The sequence below is a fragment of the Eublepharis macularius genome, chromosome 17 (assembly GCF_028583425.1).
Source record: "Eublepharis macularius isolate TG4126 chromosome 17, MPM_Emac_v1.0, whole genome shotgun sequence".
Taxonomy (NCBI): Eukaryota; Metazoa; Chordata; class Lepidosauria; order Squamata; family Eublepharidae; genus Eublepharis; species Eublepharis macularius.
Window position 1 is genome coordinate 10,773,831 of NC_072806.1, and position 27,100 is coordinate 10,800,930.

At 46.4% G+C, this 27,100-nt stretch overlaps 2 protein-coding genes across 4 annotated transcripts in view; one reads left to right on the top strand and one right to left on the bottom strand.

The window, feature by feature from the left end:
• Window positions 1-7,065, top strand: part of ARHGEF16 (Rho guanine nucleotide exchange factor 16) — a 53,280-nt gene extending 46,215 nt beyond the window's left edge. The window contains exons 14-15 of the mRNA XM_055001697.1: window positions 3,694-3,795; window positions 4,994-7,065. Coding sequence (XP_054857672.1) covers window positions 3,694-3,795; window positions 4,994-5,133 — 242 coding nt within the window. The 3' untranslated portion in view covers window positions 5,134-7,065. The remainder of the gene's footprint in view (window positions 1-3,693; window positions 3,796-4,993) is intronic.
• Window positions 7,066-7,691: 626 nt separating this feature from the next.
• Window positions 7,692-27,100, bottom strand: part of MEGF6 (multiple EGF like domains 6) — a 182,589-nt gene continuing 163,180 nt past the window's right edge. The window contains exons 29-40 of one of the 3 annotated variants that reach the window (XM_055001922.1): window positions 25,985-26,113; window positions 24,209-24,337; window positions 22,001-22,132; window positions 21,311-21,439; window positions 19,890-20,018; window positions 19,020-19,148; window positions 17,281-17,409; window positions 15,430-15,558; window positions 14,129-14,257; window positions 12,712-12,843; window positions 11,639-11,686; window positions 7,692-10,611 (exon numbers count right to left, since the gene is read on the bottom strand). In XM_055001922.1, coding sequence (XP_054857897.1) covers window positions 10,547-10,611; window positions 11,639-11,686; window positions 12,712-12,843; window positions 14,129-14,257; window positions 15,430-15,558; window positions 17,281-17,409; window positions 19,020-19,148; window positions 19,890-20,018; window positions 21,311-21,439; window positions 22,001-22,132; window positions 24,209-24,337; window positions 25,985-26,113 — 1,409 coding nt within the window. In that variant the 3' untranslated portion in view covers window positions 7,692-10,546. Of the gene's footprint in view, window positions 10,612-11,638; window positions 11,687-12,711; window positions 12,844-14,128; window positions 14,258-15,429; window positions 15,559-17,280; window positions 17,410-19,019; window positions 19,149-19,889; window positions 20,019-21,310; window positions 21,440-22,000; window positions 22,133-24,208; window positions 24,338-25,984; window positions 26,114-27,100 lie in introns of those variants that run through there. The other 2 variants (XM_055001923.1, XR_008598426.1) reach the window with 2 other exon arrangements.

Consider the following 27,100-nt stretch of genomic DNA (forward strand, 5'->3'; position numbering starts at 1 on the left):
AAGAGAGTTTAGAAGTTCCCAGCATAGGGAACAAAGGGAGAGGGCTGGCCTTTGCCAGCCTGTTCCTGGGGTTATGGGTGTGGGGCAGGTGGGGGTGGATTTGGGTCTGTGAGGGGCTAATGTGGGGATTTGGGTCTGTGTGTGGCAGCTGGGGGGAATTGGGTTTGTGTGGGGCTGTAAGGGGTGGACTTTAGGGGCTGAGAGGACCTACTTGGGGAGGCCATGAAATGCCCCCCCCAAGTAGGAGCAGTCTGAGCCTTGGTGGGGGGTGGGAGGAAGGGTGAGAGAAGGGCCCCAGAGGGCTGGGGGGCATTTTGCATGCAAAATGCCACCCCTGGCAAGACAAGCCTTCCCCAGCTGTCAGTGGTAGAGAAAAGAGCACCTACTTGGGGAGGCCATGAAATGGCCCCCCCAAGTGGGAGCAGTCTGAGCCTGGGTGGGGGGTGGGGGGAAGGGTGGGAGAAGGGCCCCTGAGGGCTTGGGGGCATTTTGCATGCAAAATGCCACCCCTGGCAACACAAGCCTCCCCCAGCTGTCAGCGGTAGAGATTAGAGCACCTACTTGGGGAGGCCATGAAATGGCCCCCCAAGTGGGAGCAGGCTGAGCCTTGGTGGGGGGTGGGAGGAGGGGTGGGAGAAGGGCCCCTGAGGGTGAGGGGGCATTTTGCATGCAAAATGCCACCCCTGGCAAAGGAAGCCTGCTTCTTCATTTTTTCCCCATAGGAAATAATGAAGAAAGATTAGCAGCAGCATGCTAACAATATGTTGCTCCTTCGCTTTCTTATGGGAGGATGGGGGGACCTGCTTTGGGGGGCCATAACATGGCCCCCCAAAGTCCAATCTGTCTGAAACTTGGGTGGTTGTTAGAGAAGGGTTAGAGGAAGGTCTCCACCAATTTTGGGCTTATTCGGTGGGAAAATGCCTCCCCCAGACGTCCGGGAAAACGGAGGCATTTTCCCATTGAAAAGCCGAAAGAAAGCCGAAAGAATCCCGAAACGTTTCGGCTTTTTTCTTTCGGCTACCCGAAACGTTTCAGCATTCCCCGAAACGTTTCGGCATTCCCCGAAAGAAGCCGAAACACTTTTATTTCGGCATTCTTTCGGCATTCTGAATGCCGAAACGCACATCCCTAGCCCCGGGTAATGCTGATCGCTACTTTAGGGTCAGGAAGCAATTTTCCCTAGGCCACTTCGGCTAGGGATCCTGGCAGTGTTTTGCCGTGTTCTGGGTATGGAGCAGGGGTCACGGGGTGTGTGGGGAGGGGAGGTAGTTGTGAATTTCCTACATTGTGCAGGGGGTTAGACTAGATGACCCTGGAGGTCCCTTCCAACCCTATGATTCTTTTACTAGATTTCTGAATCTGCTCATAATATTTTGGTGCATGAACATTCTTGCAGTGCCTCTTAGGAATTGCACTGCAGGGACGGGTTTATGTAGCTTCCACAATAAATATTACATTGCTGGGCTTGACTAAGTATTTGCCACAGTACCCCTAAAACTACAATGTTTTCAGTTGCTGGGAAGAATAAACACTTTCTCACCCAAATGGAAAGGATTAAAGGAACTGAGCTCTGAGCATGCATCAAAAGCGAGCAGTGTTTACCGCTGGATTTAGAAGAGTGTAACTGTTTAGAATTGCCCTGTTGGCCGCTTGGTTCAACAACTGCTGACCTCGCAGGTGCAAAAGCCAGGCGTCGTCTTGAAATATGTCTTGCTATTCATTATGAAGGGGAGGGAGAGTTTCAGGGTGGAGCTGCCCATAGTAAAAAATGCAAAAATTCATATTACTAGCCCATAATTTGCAAACTTCATTGCTCTGGCGTTGCAGGTCAAAGAACTTTCCCGCTGCTACCCCAAATGTGACATTTCCCAGGGCAGCCGATTCACACTTTCATCTGCCAGTCAAAGAGTGCAGAGAAATGACAGGCCCGGGCTGGACTTTGATGTCTGGCAGCTGAAATGTGTGAATAACCTCTGCTGAACCTTGCAGGCATTTGAGGTGATGTGAGCCTGCCGAGAGAGTTTCGCCTCCCCTCTTTTGGCAGCCCGTTTGACATGTCCACCCTTGCTCTGATGTTTTGGTTCTCAGCCAAGAAACCTGCTTGTGTGAAACAGTCTTGAGACTTGCCAAAATCTGTTCTCAGAGTCTGACAGGGAGAGAATCTCAACCTGAATTAAATTTTAGAGTATTTCAGCCAGTCTTCTGAATGGGACGGGACAAGTTTTCTACCCATAGGATTTTGCCCCGAAGGCAAATGGGCAAGAACACCTGCAAAATATTCCCATCATATTCCCTGTTATTCTGGATTCCTTAAACTAAAATCCAGAGTCAACCTTTGGAAGGAGATTTGAGATTAGTGCTTCCTCTGCTGGTCATTTCGTGCTTTTCTGTCTCTGGTTAGTTTCAGGTGGGTAGTCCTGTTGGTTTGTAGTAGAAGAGCAACGTTCGGGTCCAGCAGCATCTTAAAGACCAACTAGATTTCTAGGGTATGAGCTTTCAAGATTCAAAACTGGTCTCTAAGGTGCTATTGGACGCAAATCTTGCTCTGTCTCTAGTTAGGAGTTCAGGCACAAGTATCAAACCGTAACTGCATGGTTAAGTTCCTACTTCCATCTCTTCTCCCTGGCAGGGCTGTTGTGCTTTTAACAAGTAGCTTGCTAGTCCCTTTCCTATGTTCTCTGAGTTTGTTAGGGTTTATTAGAAGAGTTCCAGTGTAACAGACCAGAGGCCCCTCTGATAACACTGACTTTGTTCATTGCTCTGAGTAGAGCACTGTCTAGAAGAGCAGTGTAGAAGCACAGTTATTGTTGTTACTGTTATTATTAACCCAGCATCTGGTTTCAGCCATACATTTCCAGGAAGTGCTCAAGCAGGTTAAGAAGGCACTACCCCTCTGCTGTTTTTCTCCCTTACCAACTGGTATTCTGTTATACTGCCTTGAAATATGGAGGTTCCATTTAGCCAGCAAGGTGAACAACCATTGATAAGACACCCACCCCATGCAAGCTTCAGCAGAGATTATTCACTCTATCACTGCGTCTTGTGGCCAAATGTTCCGTAAGTGAAGCGTGAAGGAGTGTTTTCTTTTGTCTGTTTAGAGTCTACCACCATTCACCCTCGTTAGCGGAAGCCCCTGTATTATGAGAGGGCGAGAAAAAGTTCTATTAATTTTTTTGTACCATGCATGAATTTGTATCAGCCTCTACTGCATTCTTCTTCCTTAATCGATTTCTGACCCCAAACCCATCCAGCTGCATTGGCTAAATGGAACCTCCATGTTCAGAGGCAGTGTACGCCTGAACCCCAGATGCTGGGGGGCAGCAACAGGGAAGGGTTTGGCCTCTAGGCCCTGCTTGTAGGACTTCTGGGGCATTTGGCTGGGCGCTGTGCTAAGCAGGATGCTGAACGAGAGGTACCTTCTGGTCTGATCTGGCAGGGCTGCACTTGCTTTTGTATCACTTGGGGACTGTCATTGTGTGGCCGCGGGTTAGAGATCTTTAGCAAAGAATTTTCATCCTGTTCTCTTCTTTGTGTGTGTGTGGGGTGGGGTGTACGACAATGAAATCAGATATAAAGGTTTGGGTGTGTGTATATAGTACAAATGCCCCCTCTGCAGAACAGCAGGGAGGGAGGGGAATGTTAGCTTTGTTTCTTTATCCACCATCTCTGCCCTCTCTCCCATCTGCCTCCAAGATCTCAAACAGGTGGAGATTACCAGGGCATACCTGGCCAAGCAGACGGACGAGATATCCTTGCAGCAGACTGACGTTGTCCTTGTCCTTCTTCGAGAGGACGGTGGGTGTCCTTCATAAAGATCTCTCAGCAGGGGAGCAACTGACTTGGAGGGTCTGGACTAGATCCTGAGATTGCTTAGGGAGTTAGTGCGGCAAGATAGCTGAGATCTGGGTGGTTGGTTGCACGCACAGGTTTCGTCTCGGTCTCTGCTTCAAGGCCACTAGGTGGCCTGAGCCATGACACACCCTCCACACCACAGCCCTCTTGATGCTGTGATTAGGATGCTGTGAAGGGCCACAGATAATACTGACCTACCTTACCAGGCTTTTGTAAGGATTACTATATCTGTAGAAAGTGCTTTGAACACCAGAAGCAAACACTATTATGGTGGAGTCAACGGAGTGGCAGACAAGAACTGGGATGGAAGGGGGTGCCCTGGGTTTGAATCCTCAGCCAGCTGTAATTCTCCCCAGGCTGATTTTGTCCAAGATGCTCTTTTTCAACGTAACCTACTTCTCAGGGTTGTTGTAAAGATGAAACAGTTGGAGGACCAGTTTGCTCTTTGGACAAAGGATCCTCTAAAAATCTCATCAAAACATATCAGTGTTTGGCACAGACTAGTCACCACGAGATGGGTTATCAGTTTAGGGTGTTTAATGTGTTATACAAACATGGTGAAGAAATGGTACTTTACCATGTAAGAGTGGAGCTCAGAAGGGTGCAGTTTACTGTGCAGTGGTTCATTGGTAGCTCTCGCCACACGAGGGCGCCTTGAAACTCCAAATCGGCATGTTACAGTTTCCTGGGATTAGCCGTGCTTTGAAGTGGCACTGCTAAAGCCCTTGATTTGCAGTGTGCCACAAATCCGTGCTTTGTGTATTCTGTGATGACGCAATGCAGGTGTGAAAATTCAGACTACTATACTCTTATCTTTACTGTGTTTTCTCCTCTCACCCCTTAAAGTCACCCATGTTTCTAGTCTACATATCTGCCAAGCTATAAGTATATGAACTCTGCCGAGTGAAATCTCAAATGCCAGACAGTAGAAGTGTGCAGGAAAAGCAAAGCCTAAGATTGCCAAAAGATTGCGTGATACTTTGTTACTCTCTCTCCATCCACATAATTCATTTTGAGCTTGACACTTCATATAGAGCTGATCATCTCTCCTTCTCTATGCTCTGTTCTGGTCATAAGAGTACCCCAAGTGCATGGTTAAATTCATGCTGTCCACACATTTGTCATTACTCTTTCCTTCTAGGCTGGTATTTAGGAGAGCGCCTGCGTGATGGGGAGAGAGGCTGGTTCCCTCAAGCCTGTGCTCAGGAGATCACCAGCCGCAGTGCCGTGCAGCGTAATGTGCAGCGCATGGAACGCCTGCGCATAGAAACGGATGTGTAGGCTGATGGATTGCCGCTGGAGCATTTGGGGTACAAGCAGCTGGGCCAGAGACAGCAAAACCTGCCCGTCGTTCCCTGTAAACTTCCTCCTGGTTTTGAAGAGGATGCTCCTTCCATTTTTCGGATATGTTCTCTAAGGGAGCCAGAGAGACAAATAACTTTCAGCACGGTGGGTACACCTTTTTTTAGTAAGGCAGTCCCTTAGCCAAATCCATGTACCTCCCTTCAATTGCCAGCTCCAAAAGCCACAGGTGAGGGATGTGTGATCAGCATCGGCAGATGGTTTCAGTGGGGTACCTTGAACTGCTCCCCCACCACCACCACCAAAACTTAGCTGCCAACCAGAGGTTTAAGAGAGTTGTCATCTGGATCGAACCACTCTTTGATGGGGAATTTTAAAGAATCTGTGGGATGTCAGTGATGAAACAAAAGGAGGCCTGTTTCTTGACTGCAGATGCAGGCGAGGCTTGCAAGTTTGAGGGCCAGAAATGTGCCTCTCTGCCTCCCTTTTTATGCTGCCCTCTGCTGTCAACAGGGTGGGGCTGCTCTGTGGCTGTGATTGTCCCCGTGCTAGCTAGTGACCTTGGAGCCCGGATGGATTTTTTTCTTTACAAAGCATGCTGCAGTTCTTTCAATTTGTGTGTTGCTGTGGATGACGGGAGTAAATCTGTTTGCGGCTGGACTCTAGAAGAGCGCCTGAGTCTGAAACAAATTGCTTGCCACTTGCCTGCCTTTATAGAGCACGAGAAAGATTCATGTGGGCCGACGGAGAAAGTGCGTCCTTAGCTCTTCTTCTTAATTCCTCCTTGCAGGGGCAAGAAAGAGATGGGGTGTTGAGCTGGTTTGTCAGGCCTTTTTGATATATAGGGTGTATTAAGCCTTTGAGAGAGGAAAGCTCTAATTTTGGGAGGGTTACAGTGTGGGTGAGGAGGAGATCTGTGTGAGCCGTTTGGGAGCTGCAGTCAGTTCTAAACCCGTTGGTGGCTCTTTCAGTGTGCCTCCAAGCCACACAGTTCTGGAACCTTGGGGATTTGGCAACCAGCAGATTAATCTGCCTAAGTATGGCCAAATTGGACCGATCTTTTTCATCTATGTGGGCTTCAGTTTTTTAAAAATGGGGGATCCCTCAGGTTTTAGGAGAGGTTCTGCTAGCCCTGTTGGAAAGAGGGGTATTAAGCCCCTCTGCTCACCAGCTTGGCTTGTCCTTGGCGGGAGGGGAGATTCGTTGTTTACAGAGTCCATTGTCGAACAGAGCTGCCACCCGAACAGCTGCAAGCAGCTTAGAGGAACGCAGCAGTGCCCTGCTTTGGCACAGATGGCCCAGTGCCGTTGAGCCAGGGGCGCTACAATTTTTGTAATTCACTGCCCTGCTGTAATTGATATGACTATTGATAATAGCTAATATTGCTTGTATGTATCCACTGCCTGTAAGCAGGGCTGCTGGAAAAACAGTACACAGGGTAGACATTTCCTAGAGCATCTTGCATTTTACTTGGGATGCCATCCTAAATTTCCAAAAGTGCATCACTGGAAGTGCAACTTTTCCTGGGTAATCTTCCTCCCCTCTTGATGGAATCTTTCCTGTGTGTCTCTTGCTCTCGTTGATTCTCTGGGCTTAACTTATTGATTTTTGTTTGGCACCATTCAGAATACTACCCACCCTTTCTGTTGTGCAGCCCCTCTGTTTCAAGCCCTCTCTTGAGGCCCTGGCTGGCCACTACTTCTCACCACAATAGGTTGTCGTCTGCCATCCTCGATTCAGCAGGAGTTTAGCAGTTAGTTCTGATCAATTGGTGATGCCTAGGAAAGTGAGTGCCAAGATTTTCTGCTCTTACTAAGGTACTTTCCATGAAACAAAGCATGTGTATATAATACTGCTGTATATTTGCATTTTGTCGAATATTTAAACAAATAAAGTTTTAAATTTGCTATATATTGCAAATAGGATATTCTTTCTCGGGATTGAAGGTCTGTGCTTAGGGTGCTTGCAAGTAGCTTTATTAGATTTACGACTCTTTAAAATGTTAACCAGCAGCGTCCCCTCCTTTCCTTCGTTATAGTTTTATCCACACCTTTCCTCCAAAGAGCTCGAGGTAATGTATGTAGTTGTCTCATCTTCTGTCTCGGTGTCACAATAACCTTATGAGGTAGGAAGAGAACCCCAGCTCTCCATCCCTTCCCCAACAATTTTACACTACTTCTGAAGCTCGGGAAATTTCTTAAGCGGTATGAGGAAGAGGCACCCATGGAAGAGAGAGAAACCAAAATCCTCATGAGGCATGCTAAATAGGTGGGATGGCCGTCCTCATGTAGGCACCAGGGATGTTGCAACCAGATCCTTCTAGGGCCACGTTCTGCTTTTCTCACACCATGTTCCAAGTTGTAAAATGACCCTTTGGATACTGTTTTTTGAATCCACGCTGGTGAGGGGAAGGCATGTCCCTTCCTCCAGTGGTCAACAAGAAGATGCTAGGGGAAAGGGGGTCCTGAGTTGCAGAATGCGGAGTTGAGGCTGAGGCGAATGGGCGTGCCGCTGAACCAAACAGACGCTTTTTTCCCATTCTTAATTTTTTATTAAAAAAAACATTAGTTTTCATTTTGCTTCCTTTTGGGGGGGACATAATACTGCTGTCAACTGCACAGAATACAGAGTAGCATAAAGTTATGTATAAATGCCTTTTTATACAAACAAGTGAGCATAATTCATTTTGTGGGGATGCGTTTTGTGATGATGCTTGACGGAAAGTCTGTTGCCAGGCAAGCAGTAGAAAAGGGAGAAACGGGAAGTTGTGGCAAGCAGGCTTGCAGTGGAGTCTACATATAGAGAAATGGGACCCAATCCACCGGGAACATTTTCCCTGTGCTTCCCACTTGTACACCTCGTGTGCAACTCCTGACTGGCTCTATACCACATCATAATTACATTTTTCTTAAAATGGGAACTCTCTTTTGTGCAGATCTGTGTACAGACTGCTGCTTGCCATTTGCTATTAAATTTAGTAGGCCCAAATCCCAGGGAGGAACTTTCTGATCTCTTATAGCAAAGAGTCCAGTAGCACCTTCGCTAGAGACGAAGAGAGCTGTGGTTCTCGAACGCTGACGATGCATCTGATGAAGAGAGCTGTGGTTCTCGAAAGCTTATGCTACAATAAAATTGGTTAGTCTTAAAGGGGCTACTGGACTCTCTACTATTTTGCAACTACTAACATGCTAACTCCTCTGGATTTCTGATCCTTAAACATGAAGGTGTATTATTTCAACAGGTTGTAGCTATAGGTGCTCTCCTTATGGTTCCCCTTGTAATTAACTCGGGTTCTCCAAGATTTTAGAGCAGGGACCCCCAATCTTTTTGAGCCTGTGGGCAATTCTGAAACAGGGTGGTGGGTGCACCCACAAAATGGCTGCAACAGGAGGTGGAGCCAAGCACACACACCGAGAGGAAGTCCAAGCACAAGGAAGAAGAGAGGTAATTTTAAAAATACACTGGGAAAGAGGAGTGAGCCAATCAACCAACTGTGGTGACTGCTGCCACCAAAGCAATGTTGTATTAAATCTGCACAGCCAATCAGAAGCTGAGCTGTGCCAGAGCCCCACCCACTCAATGAAAACACTTGGCAGGTGCCAGGTAAGGTGTTGGGCACCTGTTGGCGAATCCTGATTTAGAGGTCTCTCAAAAGGTCTCTCTGGGAGAGCTCTCCACCAATTCTCCTTTTCTCAAAAATTGTACCTCACAAAGGGAAACGGCTTATAGTAGAGTTGAAGGTTGGGATTCCTGCAAGGGGCATCCCTCACCAGCAGGGAGCGTGGGAACTGGACTCCCCAGTGCCCCCTTGTTGCAAGAAGCAGTGGCAACTCCCTTCCCCATTATGAGGGCTCTAAAGCTTCTGAAGATAAATGTGCTATAATGATGTATGCTGCTAGTAAACAGATAAAATGATTAGTTACCCGCAAATGGCTTAGAAAGGCAGGCCACATGAGATATTTAATTGTCAAGTATCATAATTGCCTGGAGAAGAGTGGATATTACCCAAGGAACTGGCAGAAGGTGCCAATCCAGGCAGCTGGTATAAACCCGTGTTTGGCTCCAGCTCTTTTATAGTTCAACTTCAAAATTTGTTCTTAAGCAGAACCTGTACAGAGCTCAATCTACAGGCCCCCAAAAAATTTAGCCTGATTCCTACAACATGCTTTAGAATTGTGCTGGTGTAGATGTCTGCTGCAAACCAAACTTTCTAGTTCTCCTGGCTGCATTCAGAAATACAAGGTCAAAAATTCCAAACCGGATTCAGCGATGGGAGAATTCCCCCCCCACTCCCTTGTTCTTTTTTCCTTTAGGCTGCCTTAGGAAACATTGAGGGGCCTGTGTGCACCTCAACCAGGAGCCCTCCTGCAGACTCGCATAACTTCCACACACTAGGTGCTGTTAACCCTCACTTCAGCAGTGGCTATGACACATTGCCCCAGTGGGGTGCAGAGAGGTGGACTGGTGTGGGTTCAAGATCATTGAGCAGCCAGCTGTCTTTTGCTTGGAAGAAAGAATTGTTACTGCATCAACAAAAGTCAAGCTGCTGTAAACGTCTGAACTGGTGCTAATAATTCAGACTTTTGTGCTGGCTGGATGGTGGCAGCTGCCAAGATCCTGCTAATGAGGTACAAAATCGGTTCCAATCCTTGGCAAGCCACCAAGCTGCGTTTCTGGTACGATTCTCAAGTGCTGCATAAGTTTCTCAACTGAGACTGGATCACAGAAATGGCACGCTAAGTGGCAAAGCCTTCCCTTCTTTAGATGTTCGTCTTTCAAAGTCTTCGGTCGGCAGAGACCAAAACAGGCTCCCTTCTGACGTGTGACATTTTAACAGTAAATTTTTCCAGGCTCTACCAGGGTGTGCCATTCTCAAGCTCTGAGCTGAATGGTTCACATTGCTGGTTGCTTTTTTCTTTTCTTTTCGCTTTACTCAAGGGCTACTCAGTCCCACAGGGCTTTTGGAGTAGCAATCATAAACACGCAACTTTTATACATCTGCCCATAAATATCTTTACATAAATACAAAATTTAACTATGGATATTCCAAAAAAAAAAAAATCGTAGTTACACAAACTCTCGAAGTCCAGAGCAGCAAATGGCTATGTATACTTACACATTGCTTCTGAGCTTGCAGGTAGGCGAGTCTGGAATTCACCCCTCCCATTTTTGGCTGGAGGTGGAGGTGTGCAGATTAAAGACTTACCCCTCCCCAATTCACAAGCTGATCTCAGTTTTACCGTTCGGTGAGGGTTTGGGCATGGGAGCTGGTACAGGAACCGGAGAGGTGTAAGCAAACCAGTTCTCCTACACCTGCGGCTGGATTTCTTTTTTGCTACCCATCTTCAGTCACATGGGACCATGTTCTCCTTGGACATGATGAAGACAAGAACTAATGCTTCGTAGAGGGAAGGACCACTCTGGAAGAGGCCTGGTAGGAAGTCCGAGATGATGCAACTGGAAGCACAAACCGTTGCCATTATTATAACGAAATGCACTGGGCCAGAGCAGTAGGCCCTGTTCTGCTTGGCACGGCAAAAACGATGGTTACAAATAAAAAATACAGCCAAACAGATGGCATTCCGTACAGCAGGGGCACTGCTTCCAAAATTCGCTTTATCCTTCTTTATTCCTTTTTTATTTCTAAATTTTGTACGTAGTTTTTTATGGGCACTGTGTTATTGATCCATCATGCCAAAAAGAAATCTTACTGTGATTCTATATTGTACTGTGTTATTTCAGTGTGGTATTTCACTGGTGCATCAATGCATGTCTTGGGGGCAGGGGGGTTGGCTATGTTTTATTAATATGCAAACACCTACTTACAGCTGCATCAAGATTCTTTTAGTGCAGTGTTTCACCAAAGTGCAGGCATGAAGATGTAGCACGCTGCGCAAAAAGAATCCTGATGGAATTGATCGTACCGGTGATCCTATCAACTTCATCTGGTCGCAATTCTGATGAAATTAAAATGAGAGAGGGATGGAATGCAGGGCTCAGCAAACTCCTAGCACACTGAGTGTCCCCGCTGGCAAATGCAACAAAGCCCCTGCCTTCTGTGGTACGACAAGTGGAGCAAACAAGTTAATGTGTCACGTTTCCAGAAAACACACCCTTCAGACTGAGGTTCAACCCTACGATGCTTCTTTTCAGAGAATATTCTTTCTCACTCTGTACCATTTCAGGCTCCAGGGCAGGGTTCCCTTATCCTAATGTTCCTGCCTATTAAAAGGAAAGACTTGTACAAGTACAGGGATTTTTTTTAAAAAAACAAGCAAACTCTGAAACAGGCTTTATCCAGTTCTGCAGTCAGAAGAGAAAGAAGCTGGACCTGTCCATGTGCTAGTTCTTTGGGGGTTTGAATTGCTGGCTTCCCCCCTGTTTTGTGACGCACCCCACCCCAGTCCCCTTCAATCAAGTTACAAGCTGCATAACTGCACTTAATTTCATTTTTAAAAATGATAAATAGAAAGACCCCACTCACGTGATTCCACCTGTCGCCTCATGGTTGTAAGCAGCTGAGGTGGGCCTCCTAGAAAACAAGAAAAACACTAAACTTCTCAAGCCGCAGCTGTGCCCTGCAGCTATCAGACTTGGCAGGGGGGGGGGGCTCTACACCACACACTCTAGTTTCATTCTTCTTTCCTCTTCTGGGGGATCCTTAGAATTGCAATAATTCAGAGAAGACCCAACGTCTCTCAACAGAAGCTTACTGAACTATAGATCCAGAGGAGTTTGCCGTGTTAGTCTGTCGTTGCAAAATAGTAAAGAGTCCAGGAGCACCTTTAAGACTAACCAACTTTATTGTAATATAAGCTTTCGAGAACCACAGATGCATCTGACGAAGAGAGCTGTGGTTCTCGAAAGCTTATGCTACAATAAAGTTGGTTAGTCTTAAAGGTCCTAATGGACTACTATTGTGCCGAAATATAATTCCCAAGATCCTTTGGGGGGAAGACATGACAGTTACACCTATTTATTTAAAACATTAGCTGTCTTTCTACCTTACAGAATTCGAGGTGTCTTACAGTATATACGTTTGTGAGGCAGCCAGGCAAGACTGATAAAGAGCCACATTTGTCTGGAACGCTTGCAAAGAGTTGCTGGGACTGCCCAATTTCCCACTGCCAGTGGCGATCTGAACATGCAACTTGCTCCCCTGTGCCCAGCTCCCTGCACTTAGAAGACTAGCACATCAGTGAAAACCATTGTATCTAACCTTCCTTGAGGTGCTAATTTTCTGTACTGACACGAAAGTGAGACAAAATTGCCAACTTCTAGGGGGGGCCAGGTGGTCTCCCAGAATTACAGCTGATCTCTGGGTGATGGAGATCAGTACCCCAGAGGAAATGTCTGCTGTGGAGGGTGGTTCTATGGGATCACATCCCCACTGAGTTCCCTCTTTGTCCCAAACTCTGCCCTCTCTCGGTGCAACCCCCAAATCTCTAGGAATTTCCCAAGATGGGAGTTGGCAACCCTACACTTGATTGTTCCGAAAGAGTGGGTGAGCCCTATTAAACAAAACATTTCTTTTGGCAAGTGAAGCAGCCCTCTTACCTTCTCGACACATTGTCCCTATGTATCCATTAAGGCAAACGCATCGTCCGTTCCGGGCATTGCAATAAGCATTGGTCACTGAGCACTCACAGGATAGCTTGCAATCAGGGCCAAATTTCTGCAGCGGGCAATCTGAGTCAGTGAAGGGTATATAAAACGAGCAGCCAATTAGGTTCTTAAAAAGCAAAATGACATCTCTGTTTATTTTCAAAAACCAACTCCCTGATGTTGGGAAACTGGCACATCAAGGAGAAAGGTTCAAGTTAGCCTATGAGAGAGGGCTATTTTCTTTTTCTGCAGCACATGGGATATGTAAGGGAAAGGAAAAACGCACTCTCCAGTGACTACTCAATCAATTCAGCCCTGCATGAAAGAGGAGGAAGAATACATCTTTCATATAAGGAAGGATCCCTTCTCCAAGAAGGAGCCCACTACCCAGGTTTTGAAAGCTCGTGCATAAAAACAATCCATATTTTAAAGAAATCCACTGTTTGCATTAATTAGTGCCGCCTTTTTAATTGGAAGATTTGTAATAAAATAAGAAATTACAAGAATAAAGATGGCAGTGAGCTAGGCAGAGCTCTCCTAGTTCTCCCTGTAGCCTACTGAACCAGGGCAGCTTTGACTCTGGTTCCAGGTCAAACAGCTGGACTTTTGCCTCAGCTGTTATTGTGAAACTTATTTTAAAAGGTTGCGATTTAGCTTTTAGCAGTGCTACGGAAGAGTTCTATTAGTGCAACCCATATAATAAACAGATCTTCCCTTTGGCTTTTCCTATGCGCCACTAAAAGTTGCAATACAAAAAAAGAAATTAAAATGGAAACAAAAGCAAAAAGTACTAGTGGATATTAAAATAGCTTGTTAAAGGTCAATAATAGACCAATATCCCCTGAGTGGATAGGCCTGTAGTTAGTGGAGGCAGCCAGTAGAAGAAGCACAGCTCTGCTGCTAGGCTCTCCGTTACTGTTGGAGGATTGCAGGGGCCAGTGGACTCCCCACCTGCCTTGCTAACAGCTAAACCAGTTCTTGAAATAAGTGCCGGTGGTTAAATAATAGGCGGTTAACGGACATAAGAGCAGGGGAAAAGAGCCTTGCTGGATCAGACGTAGAGACCAACATCCTATTTCTTAGAGCAGTCAACCCAAAGCCCCTAAAACCAGGACATGAAGGTCAAAGCTTTCTACACTGTTGCCCCAGCAACTGGTATTCAGGTGGTACACTGCTTCTAAACATGGAGGTTCCATTTAGCCATCATCACCTTGTCTGACCCACACCCTTTTACAAGCTATCTAAGCCATGAACTATCAGTGACCCCTTACGTCATGGAGGAAGACATCCATTCAGAAGGCTAGCAAACCCATCCAGGAGCCACTCTCCCACCCCTCCCCTTGGCAAATAACCCCTTCAACACTCTCACCCACGTCACACTTGATGCCTGTTTTCCCCGGAGGGCAGAGGCAGTGCCCGGTGGTCGGCTCACACGGAGTGCCGTTTACACAGTTGCAGAGATGCTGACAATTCTCTCCAAATTTCCCTTCCTTGCAGCCTGTGGCCAACCACAAGAGAAGTGTCAGTCCAATAGCCTGTTCTATAGGAAAATAGAATTTGTCTTCAACCCAAGGCACCCCCCCATCCATACACACCATCAGTTCCACCTATGCAGTGCTAACAACCAGCCTTTGGAGAAGGCTTGGCTAAAAGAAGCTGGGTTTACCCGTGGCTGCCATTCCTCTTAGTCTGTAATGGTGATTATTGCACTCATGTGGCATGTAACCTCCTCACACGCCAGAATGAAGAAAAAAGCCAGCCAAAGGTTAGATTGTTTGGCCAAGTGAAGTGTTTCTGGACTGCTGCTTGTCTGAAGAAGAGTAATTCCCAAAGAACTGAAAAGGCCAGTGGAGAGATCTTGGTCATCAGCTTCCCGGCTCGATCTCGGCTCAGCCAGCCCTCCAGAAGTCACTCCAAGCGACTCCCCTGCGAACCCATAACGCAGAGGCCTCCCCTGCGAACCCATAACGCAGAGGCCTCGATGAGCACGGACTCCCCAGTGAGCAAGTCACGCTCCAGACAAAGAGGCCAAGCTCAGAACATGGATGGACAGTTTTCTCATGTGCAATTTCATGTCATGGGTTCATTCTGGACCTTGCCAAGTGTGGCAAAAAAAACTTGAGCAACTCAAGTTTCCTGTTATCACATTTCCATCAGTCAATGGGGATAGGGAGTAGGATTTCCACCTTTTCTTGGCAGCAAAATCTACAAGCTGTAAAATGTGCTTCTTGCAACGAGGATAAGTGCACACTTGTTTGGTTAGTTCTGGAGTTCAGAGCCCGTGTTGTGGGCTCAGGTTCCACCCCAGCAAAGATCTCATCCCAGGTACCATCCAAGTTGCATCGGCTACACAAAAACAAATAAGACTCACAGGTAGACCCTCTCTTTGAGGCTTCTTGTTATTCTAGAAACCGCTGTTATTGGTGCTAAGTTGGCTGCAGTAATTCAGCTAACAATGAGGGCTGTGTGCTCCATAGGGCTCAGGCTATGACTAGATCTAAGTTGCTGAAGGTAGAGAAGGGTAGATTTGCAGGCTTCTAGCTCTAAATTTCCTGTCTTAAGCAAGGAGGTTGTATTCGATGGCCTCTGGCCCCTTCCCACTCTAGGACTTTATGATTTGCCTCAGTTGGATTTCTACAAGGATCTGGGCAGGTGGGCCAGGATACACACCTGTCTGACATTTGTTGCCATAGAAACCAGGTGGACAAATACACTCGCCAGTCACTGGGTTGCACGCTGCTCCGTTTTGACAATCGCACACCCCCTGACAGCCAGCTCCATGGAAACCAGCTGGGCAGGCTGGGGAAAACAGATTATAAAGTTTGTTGGTTAACATATACATTAAAAAGAGAGAGAACGAGGGCAGGCTTATATAGTTTGGGCACTTCCAATGTGTCACTCACTAAGGGCAGTGTATACAGTGTCTGGGCAGCCCTCTGTCTCTCCCCGCCCCCCTCTCAGACTCAAGAAACCTGCTTTTGATACCTGCCTGGAACTACGAAAATGGTGGTAAGTCAAGCAGGCACATTGCTGGTGTCTAGCTTGACAGTTTGTAGCTTGTACAGGCAGAGATGCTAGATCAACATCTTGACAAACATCCACCCACAAGCCAGCTACTGTGTCACAAGCAGAGAACAAGACCACGTTTGAAAATGGGACACAGAGGAAATAGCTCCTGCTGACGCAAGCTGGTGAGCTCAACCATGCTCTACAAGGCAAGTTGAAAAGCCCAAACAGCCAACTTGTTCTAACCCCAAATGTGTCTGCTGATTGGACATCATTCATAAACTGCACCAGATGATAACTGCAAGGTTCTTGGAAACTTGCCGACAGAAACCCTGTCTGATATTCTGTACCCATTTAGCACAGGGGCTTCAGAAATAAGTTATATTAATTAAATGACAAGACCACATATCTTTCCAATGGGTAGCCATGCTAGTCTCTTGAAAAAAGAACTGGTTGAGATGTCACTGGAATAGATTCAAGGAGACCCAAATTCAATTTTCTGCCCAATTATGATGCTCGCTGGTGGGGGGACCTTAGCCCAACTCTTGTTTCTTAAGCTAGCCTACGATGCATGGGTGTTGTGATTATAAATGGGAGATGAGGAATCCCTCATTACTTTGTTGCCCTTAGTCTAAAGGCAGGATAAAAATGTAAAAAAAAAAAAAACACGAGTTCAGTGGCACCAAAGTGAACTTATTTAATGTGGTATGGCTTTGACAGGCTTATTTCATTAACAATACTATCGTGACTAGTAGTAGTAGTAATAAATTTTAATAAAAGGGGGGGAAACGGTCTTTTTTATATACAGCAATTAGATATGGTTGAGTGATATCATTGTTACTATACTTTTTGAAGTAAATTTGAGGAAACTTTTAAGACACTCTAAATCCTCTGCACAGCTCAGAGGTTGCCCAGCTTTTTGGCAAGCAGAGATTAAAAAAAAAAAATACGTGTCACACTCCATCAGGATGTATGGTCAAAACTGCACCATGGGCCGTGATTCTCTAGGGGCGAGGCATGGGTGGAGTCTGAGAGGGAGCGGATTGGTTCCTTCTCCCTTCAGTTCTGCAGAATGGTTCCATTGCTGGAGCCAGAGGGGAAGGGGCAAAGTGATAGACCCTCTCCCACAGGACCATCTAGCCCAACACAACTCTCTGGTTTGGCATTGCTGCCCTATCAATCAAATGCCTCGAATCCCACCTGAGGGCATTCAGCAGCAACTGGTGCATGTGAAGTTTGGCCCAGGAAATGAAATGCTCTGACATGAACTGTCAGACTTTCTGCTTTGGTCATTTGTCCAGCCAAGCCAAGTGAACCTGAGCAACTGCTTGGGGCAGTAATGTGCACTGCTTATTCCCAGCATCAGGGGTGTTGAAGGCGATGAGCCCAGTCCCCCATAGCCGTACTTTGCCTGGAGCAACAAAATGCCTCAATCTGCTTGCATGGCAAGAGGGAGGTTCTGGGCCTGCAATGTATTTCTGAACAAAGAACAATAACCATGTCCTTAGGTCTTACAGTGTTCACACAAGGTCCCATAGTGTCCTCTGTCACAGTGGCATGTTCCTGTCACTGGATCGCAGGTCATGTTATTTTGGCAGGTGCAGTTCAGCTGACAATTAGCCCCATACTTCCCTGGGGGGCATCCTGGAGGGAACACAATTTTCAGATTATTGCCATCACAAAAACCATAAAGCGGTATTTTCTTTCAAGCGGAGCAGGCAAAGCTGGGCATCGTGATACAGATTTCTTTCTTAATAGGCTGGCTTCCAAATTTCACCTGCTCATTTAAAGTCCCTCCCTAACATCCTTCCTCACTGGAAACTTCCTGGCATCTCCATTAAGGAAACAGCCTTCTACTGGATTATTTCTTCTCCGGCTGGCATCAGATTCAGTGATCGTAAAAGAATGGTACTTTCAAGCTCCCTGCTCATAGAGGTTAAAAAAAAAGGCAATTTGTGGCGCAATAAAGATTAACAGACTCATTTGTGACGTAAGCTTTAAGGAACGAGAACCCACTTTGTCGTTCGCATGCTCAGTTAGCAGAGACAGCCAGACATAAAGACATAAAAAGGGAAAGGAAGGATATAGTACGGGGCAGCAATGTCTTGAGACAAAAGAAGCAGTTGCTTAAAGCTGCTCCTCTTCTTGGCAGGGCTTTTTCTTGAGAGACTGGTGGCTGGCTAGTCTCTCCCATCAGAAGTGGAAACCCGATCCAAAATTGAACAATGTAAATTTTTGAATTAAATGCATCAAGGACATGGTCCTTACTATAACCAACTGTTCTAAACTCCCTAAAGCATACAGTGCCTCTGACGAGGCTTGGTCCTTGACAAGTCTCCCTTTTTCCCAGTGGATAAAATGGCCCCAGACAAGCACAAAGTAAAATATCAGCATCTATAGCTGGTAATAACACAAACTTCCTTTCTTTGCTGAGCTAACTTAACACCAATGAGAAGATCTTCATCTGGATTCAAACCTAGCTGAACACAACCACGCTTTCATCTAGGTTTGAATCAAGATGGAGGTTTGCTTGTGCACTACTAGTGTTCTATTTATTTATTTAATCGTATTTATATCCCGCCCTCAAACAGGCTCAGAGCAGCTCATAACCTAAATACAAGGTGCAATATGCTTAATGATGTTTGGAAGATGGCCAGTTCCCGCTATTGTAAAGAGTCATTATGCTAAACTTGAATACATTTGAGCACTGCATAGAAATGCAGATTGGACCTCTTTCATTTTATGGCTTTTCAGACCTGCCCTTTGCTATTATTATTTTTCTATACCCATATGTATAAATCTGCCAAAAACAACACTTTAATGCATCTGAAGTGGGCTCTGGGCCAGTCTGGAGTCTAGCTAAGGCCACAATAAATCCATTCGTCTTCAAGGTGCTACAAGACTCTTTCCACAGACTAATAATTGCACCCCATCTGGAAATGATCACAGAGATCTCTCCGCATGCCTGACAAGTAAATTAAGTCCAGGTCAGTTAAAGGCTTTTTTCCCCTGAAATGCACAGCAAGTGGGTGAACATCCAAAGATGCCCTTCCCCCACCTGTCATGGGAGAGGCCAAGAGCAACTCTACAGCATGTGAATTTGAACAGGCTCCAATATTCTGCCCTGGGCACAGCAGTGGCCCCCCACCCGAGAACTCCAGTGGGCTGGCTAATACTCAAGCTGGGACAAAGACATAAGGACTAGCAGCATGCTTGTCTGCTGGGAAAATAAGGAGCCACATGAGCAGAATTACCCAGTTCGCAATATCTCCCTGTCCACCCCAGTCCACACAGGCAGGAACCATTCGTTGCCAGGCAGATTCCCCCATTACGGCAAACACACGTCTGCTGACAGCCAGGCCCGTACTGATTCTTCTGACAACCTGGGAGAGACGAGGATGAGACAGACTGAAAACAACAGAATCGGTACAACATCTTTCTGGCAGGAAGAGCAGTGTCCTGGCCACAAAAAGTGTCTTAATACAAGCATGAAGATAGTGGCAGGTGGGTAGCTATGTTGGTCTGCAGTAGAGGAACAGTATCTGATGAAGAGAGCTTTGACTCTCCAAACCTTATACTCTGGAAATCAACTTGTTCTTTAAGGTGGTCTTGAATCTTGCTTTAATACAACCCCATTCACAATCATACTAAGGTGGGTTGTTTTGGTGATTTTTTTTAATACACACAAGGGCATTTGCAGAGCAGGGAAACTGCACAAAAATAACTTTGATGCTGTCATACATATGTTCATCTCTCTCTCTCTCTCTCTCTCTCTCTCTCTCTCTCTCTCTCTCTCTCTCTCTCTCTCTTGCAATGTTTTATCAAAGTGTATGTGCTATCTCAGTAATGTAGAAGGGAAGAGACTGCAGGCTGTGATATGTAGCCCTCAAAGAATCTGAGGGTGGTACGTGTGGTTCCCGTCTCTCTCCCATTTATCCTCACTACCTCCCCATGAGACAGATGAGGCTGAGAAAGAGAGTGGCTGGCCTGAGGTCACCCCAAGGGCCACCGTGGAAGAGAGGGGATGTGTTCCTAGGTCTCGTCTCCTGGATCATACCCATACCCACCTTCGCAATTCTCTTCTCACAACTAATCTCAGGCAATACGACTAAGTCAATGTTTACCATGCTCGCAGCTGGGGCCAGTCCTCCCTGGCGGGCAAGCGCAGGAACCAGTCACACGATGACAGGTGGCCCCATGACCACAGGAACACACGAACGCACAGTCAGCGCCGTAACGACCAGCCGGGCAAGCTAAGCATTAAAAAAAAAAAAAACAGGAGAGAAGGGCCTGTTTACCAGAGAGTCATCCATAAACCATCTCAGTTCATCTTCACAACAATCCCATAAGGGCGCTTAAGATCATTATTCACAACAATCATTGTTGGCTTCCTCCACCAATAACTGGCTTCGAAGAACAGAATGTTCCAGAATGTTGTGTTTTTACCGAAAAGCAGCTGGGAGAAGGGCGTGTATTTAAACAGAGAAACAGCAAGGTGTGAGCTGGAACCTTTTTACTGAAGCATCAGCATTTCAACCTAATGTGACCCAGTCTGGGGCTGGGAAAACCCTCAGCAAGCTAAATATATGCATCTCATTCAGGAGTGGGCAGCAATACAGGAAAATGCCATACAATGATCTGATGGCATTTATGGGACTGGAGAACCTAAACCCTGGAAGGAACTTGCAGAACGATGCTCTCTGATGGATGGCAGTACCATCCATGTATTAACTCACACTTTGCACCAGTGAGCACACACACTTCAATCTGCATTACAAAGCAGGACACAAAGAGAAGGACGGTGTGGCCATTCAAGGAATCCAGGAGGCTGAAGCTAAGACGGAAAGGCACCTTTTACAAGGGAGGCTAATGCTCCTCACCATGAACCTATCCAACTTACACGCCTCCCTGCAAGTGACCCTCACTGCCACTGCTTTGCCACCCCCACCCCAGCCACCCAAAGGTCTCCTGCCCCCTCAAATGTCTTCGTTCTCTCTTCTTTTGCTGTGTCTTATGCCTGCACAGTGGCATTCTCTCTTTGGGATTTCAAATGCTTGCTTCGAAATCCAGGTTTCCCATATAGCCTTAGGGTGTGTTTCAGTAATGGTGCAGGACTAAGAGCTTGTGCCAAAGCATATGTAACTGGAATGAACACATCATTCTTCTGCCATATCCCCACTTCCTCCCCCTCACTTTGGCTCCTCTTCTTTTTTGCAGTTTTAGCCTGTAAGCGCCTTGGGGACAGAGCACGTCTTCCTGTATGCTGTAAAGCACAGTGCATGCAAACAGCAACAGAAGCAACACCTACACTGACAGCCATCTCCAAATTTCACAACAGTGAAACTTAACCATATCCCTCATTTTCTAAACTTGCTCTCTGGCACCTTAATAATCTTCTTTCTAAACTCAAAAGCTCCAAATGTTGTAGCTTTGGATCATACACAAAGCAAATCAATACCTAACAATGACCCCTTCCTCATGCGCCACACATGCACATGTATGCTACACATTACGATGAACTGCCACAAAACCCCATCCCACTCACCGGTACTGCAGTCAGCCCCCACGTACCCAGCGGGACACTGGCACACCCCTGTAGTAGTCTCGCAATGCCCTCCATTCTTGCAGTTACACTGCCTCTCACAATTTGGGCCATAGCGCCCAGAAGGGCATCCTGGGAGAGAAAAAATACAATTCAAAAGAAGTTTTGATTAGTGCTGCCAAAGCAGAGTGACAGGATGCTAACCACAGATGGCCGTGCCTAAAATGCTCAGTCACAAGCAGTCTAACATATTTTAACCCACCACTTGGTGACACTGGTGCTGTAGATTGCAGATCTTCAATCTATTACAGATATATGTTGCCTCATCTCAGAGCTGGGTTACACACGGCTCAGGGTTTTGGAGAAACAAAATCCTAAAGCACCAATTTCACTTTGGAAGGAAAACCGTTTAATTTGGACTGCCCAAATTTGAGGAAAAACTCAGAGTATGAGAATTTTAGAAGTATTATTCCCATGAATAATAAAGTTTATGATCAAGTGCTTTATCAGCAACGCAGTAAAATGCCCACCCGCAGCCCAAACAAGGAAGGGGTTTCTAGAGCCTCATGGAGTTCCCTATTCTTGGAACAGAACAATCTATACAGGAAGATTATGGAATCCCCTTTCTTTGAAGCTAAAGCTGGTGAATTTAAACACTGTTCAGAAAAAAACAACTGTTTAGGGAAAACTCACTCTGCCGGCAATTGCTGCCATAGAACCCTGATGCACAAATACACTCCCCGGTCACTGGATGGCAGTCATGGTTCGCTCCTGCGCACCGGCAAATCCTGCCACAGTTCGGCCCAAAGGTGCCTGGCAGACAGGCTGTACAAGAGAAAGGGGATAGAATAACAAGAGCTGCATGGAGAGGAGGAGGTTTGGATGCATTTCAGGGCAAAACAACAGGTGCAGAAATTCCATCACAGGGCCAGCCCACAGGGCTGATCACTTTGGCGGCTATTTCCGTAACAGGTGGAATGCAGGTAAGCTCTGGTCTGAGTTGTACACTTCACACTAAAAAGTGTTAATCACACATTCTGAAAAGTGTAGAGGACTAGCATCATCTTCCCTAATTTGGTTTTCTAGAATAACTTTGCGCTGATTAAAACATGTGGCAAAGTTATATGCTACTGTCTTTCAGAGCTAGTTCTCTTTGAGCTGTGCCAAATACTCTCCCCCCAAACACTCCTTAAACATAAAGCGATAGCATGAATGGGATATGAGAACTGTCTTTGGCACGCTTGTTTTCCACATTTAGAGGGTAATTGATATCCACATATGCAATTCCCCAAACTGAAGTCTGATTCAAGGACTCTACCGTTTGCTATTTCTACTGTTTGACTTGTCAAGGTAGAATTTGGTTTTTAAATCAAAGGATGTAATGGGGGGTTTGTGAGATGAGAGAAATGATAGAGTGGGATAGGGAGAATAAGAGCGTGCGGAGGGGGGGGCAAACCACCTGGCATTTTCAGTAGTGACAGTCCCCCTTAAGACCCAATTGACCTTAATGTGCATCTCATAATGGCACGATGCAATTTTCTAATCTTGCAAAGATAAGCTTGAAAATGTGGCATTATTTGATTATTCTGAAAGAGGTGGTAGGGTTAGTCAGCACATTGAATCAACAAGGGGCAGCAATTTGTAATATAATTTGTACAAATGTATACCAGTTGTAGAATACCTATTTTCCTGGTGAAAAATGTTGAGCATTTTCCCGTAAATTAAGACAGTCCTACTTGGAACCAACCATTTTCATGATTATCCGAGGGAATCTGTCTGATGCTCAAGCATTCGGTAATTCTCCCAGCTTATTTTTCCATGAATATTAAGGCAGTTAGGCCCGAGAGTACGCCATCTAAAGCAGTTACACTCTTCCAAATCAATTGAAATCAATGGGCTAAGAAGGATATAATTCTATCCCCAGCCCTTTTTTGGGCTGTCAGCTTTTTTCAAACTGGTGGTTCCATGACTTATTGTACATTTACCAATGGGAATGAGCAAGAGACAGTGTTTACCTCAATGGTCTGAAAAGCATCGCCTGCTGTTTTCTGCAGCCCTAACTGCTGCTCAAGGGGCTTAGCTGGCAAGCATAGGCCAGATATCCTCAAGCAGCGGCATCTCTCTGACGTTTCTCAGCAGAAATCTTGCATCTTGCTGTAAGATCTTGCTGGTCTACCTGGTTTGTACTTCCACTGGTTTGCTCAATAGCCCTCCTTGGATTGAAAAGCCAGCAACGTTTCCTTGTTTGGTTAAAAATATACCAGGGGGGTGGGAGAATAATTACCCTACTAGACCACAGCAGGTAAAGCATGGTTTCAACATGACTGTAGAGTTCATGCACATAACACATGCGCATTAGAGATGACTGACCAGTTCAGAATTGGTAACTTCTAGAAATCTCGGCAGGGGGAGGGAAGGTGAATCCTTGAAGAATGACAACAATGCTAGCAAATTGCACTCACAACGTTTGAACAAAGTATCCCTAAAGGTTACAAACAAAACAAAAAAGGGAAGTGGTTTACCAGGGAGAAGTACCTGAAAACGGGGACCATCCATTGTAAATACAGACAATTGGCGTGGATGCACTGGTACAACCTTGGAAACAGAACCTTGAAATTCACATGTGCACCAAGCATGCTGCCTGTGTTACAGGGGTCCTTGCCAGGCCTGGCTCTCGCTCTGGGTTTATTAATCTAATCCTCTTGGATGGAGCAAGCTGCTCTGGTTTCCCATTTGGCACTGTTGCTTATGTTAGGATTATGTGAGCGTGCAACACCTGCCAGGATCCGAGCCGCCATTTGGCCAGGCCAAGCATGGGTTTATTTACTTATTTATGTTTTCAGAGCAGCTCTGTTGAGCCCAGCCCAGTTTGCAAGCCCAGCCAGAGAAATCCGCACGCACTTTGCTCGCATCCATGGCCCGTGAATCCCGGAGGGCAGCTGCACTCGCCCGTGATGTGGTTGCAGGGCAGTCCTTGAGCACAGTCGCAGCCGGCGGCACAGTCCTTCCCAAATGACCCAGGCAGGCAGGCTGTGGGGAGTACAAAGCACAGAGTCAGCAGTGGAGCAACGGACATCATCCGAGCAGCCACAACGGAGCAGCAGAGTTATTAAAAACTGCAGAGGGGGGTGTTGTTGGAGCCTACTGGGAAAGCGGGCTTTAATTTCCTGCGCACTCAGCTGCTTGCTTTCCAGCTGGGTGGTCTTCCAACCAGGAAACTGCTAACAAGCCAACATCTTTCTTTGGAAAGCCCATGCCCTGAAAAACTGGCTGTTGCGTCACACTGACTCCCTGCTCCCCCTTCCCCAGTGTAAAGTTTATGACAAAGTCATTCTTTGACTGCAGCCAGGATTCCAGAAGCCCTTGACGTAGAGTAAATGGTGCTCACAGGAACAGGGAAGGGGCTGATTGGAGGTGGTTCTTAGGAGATCCAGAATTCGAATCCAGAAAGGGCCTACTTGCTGGGAATGAGAGGGAAGAGAGATCTGTGCATATTCCTAGGTTTCCAGACTGGGCAGGACACGTAACTCAGTATTATTGTTTATTTTTTTATACTCTGATTTTCCTCCTGATGGGGACCCAATGTGGCTTAGAATATTCTTCTCCTTTCCTCCATTTTATCCTCACAACAACCCTGTAAGGTAGATTAGGCTGAATGTGTGTGATTGGATCAAGATCACCCAGAACGTTTCCAGGGCATAGTGGGGATTTAAACCTGAATCTCCCAGATCCTAGTTTGACAGACTAAGCACTTCACCACAGTGGCAGAGCACTCACTTTGTATGCAGAAGGTTCATCTTCTGGCATCTCCAGTTATATGATGACAGGTTGTGGATGCTCAAAACACTTGTCTCTACTTGAAACCCTGGAGACTCGTTTCCAGTACTGAGTTAGTTGGACTACTAGCCTGACTTGGTGTAGTATGTTCAATTGGGAATCAGGGTTCCAGATGTTAACATGTGTCCTCGTTGACATTCCCAACTGGACTACTGAGGCAGCACATAAAACCAACATCACAACTTCCAACCATGTAACAGCGCTGAAGAAAAGATGGATCAGAAGGCATACTAGAGTAGAGAAACCCAACATCTTCAGCCAGATGGGGCAGCGTAATTTCCTGCGACAGGTGAAAGGCAGACACCACCTTTGGCAGGAACTGGAGGCAGATTTTACATGCCGAAACGTTGTGGGTCTCCCCCAGGCAAAACAAACACAAATCATGGCCATCGGTCTGGGCCCTTTTTGTGTGGCACTGAAGGCAGTGCTTAAATAAGGCCTTCGAAGCCATACTAGGGTTGGGCCAAGAGCGTCGTCAAACAGTCCGAGGTTATATTTACCGAGTCCAGTCAGGATCCAAATCAGTCAGAGAAGAATAGTCAAGTCCGAGTCCGAAGTCAAAACCAAATAATCACCAGATCAATCACTAAAGAATTAAAGCACGGAGCTGCAAAGCAGACGTTCTCTCCAAGCGGCGGCAAGAAGAGAACTGAGGGAAGGGGCCGTTGGTCGCTGGGAAGACATGTGACCGTTTGGGCGGGAAAACGGTTGCTGAGGCGTGCAACAAACGGCCCCTTCGGAGCTATAGAAGCGATAAAGAATTCTCCGGCGGCTGGCCTGCGCCTGCGCAGTCCCATGTGTGGAGGCACAGAAGAACGAAGATGAACATTTAGTTCTCACCTTTTTCACAACGACGTCCTCTCCACCCTGGCAGGCAGTCGCAAGCGCCTGTGATGTGATGGCACAAGACACCGTTTTCACAGTCGCACCGTTTCGCACACTGGTCCCCATAAGTCCCCTCCAGGCAAGCTGCAAAGAAAGGATTTAGCAGCATGGCCCCTGAAGCACCAGAAATCATCACTCAAAAAAAGACAGACTAACAATAACCCTAAGACCTGCCACAGCAAAAAAAATTCGTATCAAACTGATATCATAAAGCTGGAAAAACAAACAGCAATGAGGGGTATAATATGAAAAGCTGGAATAAAACAATACAAATCCAAATACATGTGGTGGCTACTAGAAACAGCAAAATCTGCGATCCATCTTGGCTGCTCAAAAGTCAACCAGGGTAGACAAATTACCCCATAACACTCTGAACAAAGCCTAGACTGTTTTGCAATTGTGGTCATCTGTCCTCTGAATTTCAGGACGGTTCCAGCCACATGGTAGGGCTGCTAGACCTCTTGCCAGCAGCCTTTTTTATATGAGGTATGTGCACCTCTACTTCATTTCTAGAGAAAACCTGGAAGTGATGTCTGGTAGCTCTAGGAATTGGTGAACGTTTCTAGAGCTACCATATGTCACTTTCACGTTCTCCTTGGAAGTGATGTAGCTGCGCACATGATATTGCAGTCCTCCACGTCTCCACCCCTGAACCTCCTCTTGGTTACCAGGCTTGGCAACCCTAGAGACCCCTCTGCCTTTACTAAGGAATTATTCATTTCCAAAAGCTACCTGGGAGATCCAGGAAAAAATCTGCTCTGACGGAATTAAATAACTCTAGGAAACACTGTAAACTCTATGGTAAAATGACTGAATTTCCAGTGATTCCCAGAGCTACCCTCTGTCACTTTCACGCTTGTACCAGAAGTTATATAATGGCACAGGCAATGGCACCTTATTTATATTTTTTTCCAGGGCAAAGGGACATGGGGGGGAGGGGATCCTCCACCCAACTGAGGGACTAGCACACCAAGGTGTCTCAGATTGTGTTTTCCATTGCCACATCACAATAGTTTCTTCCTTACCACCACCAGTCTGTAGCTGAAAGAAAGCACCAGAGGTCCCTTTGCT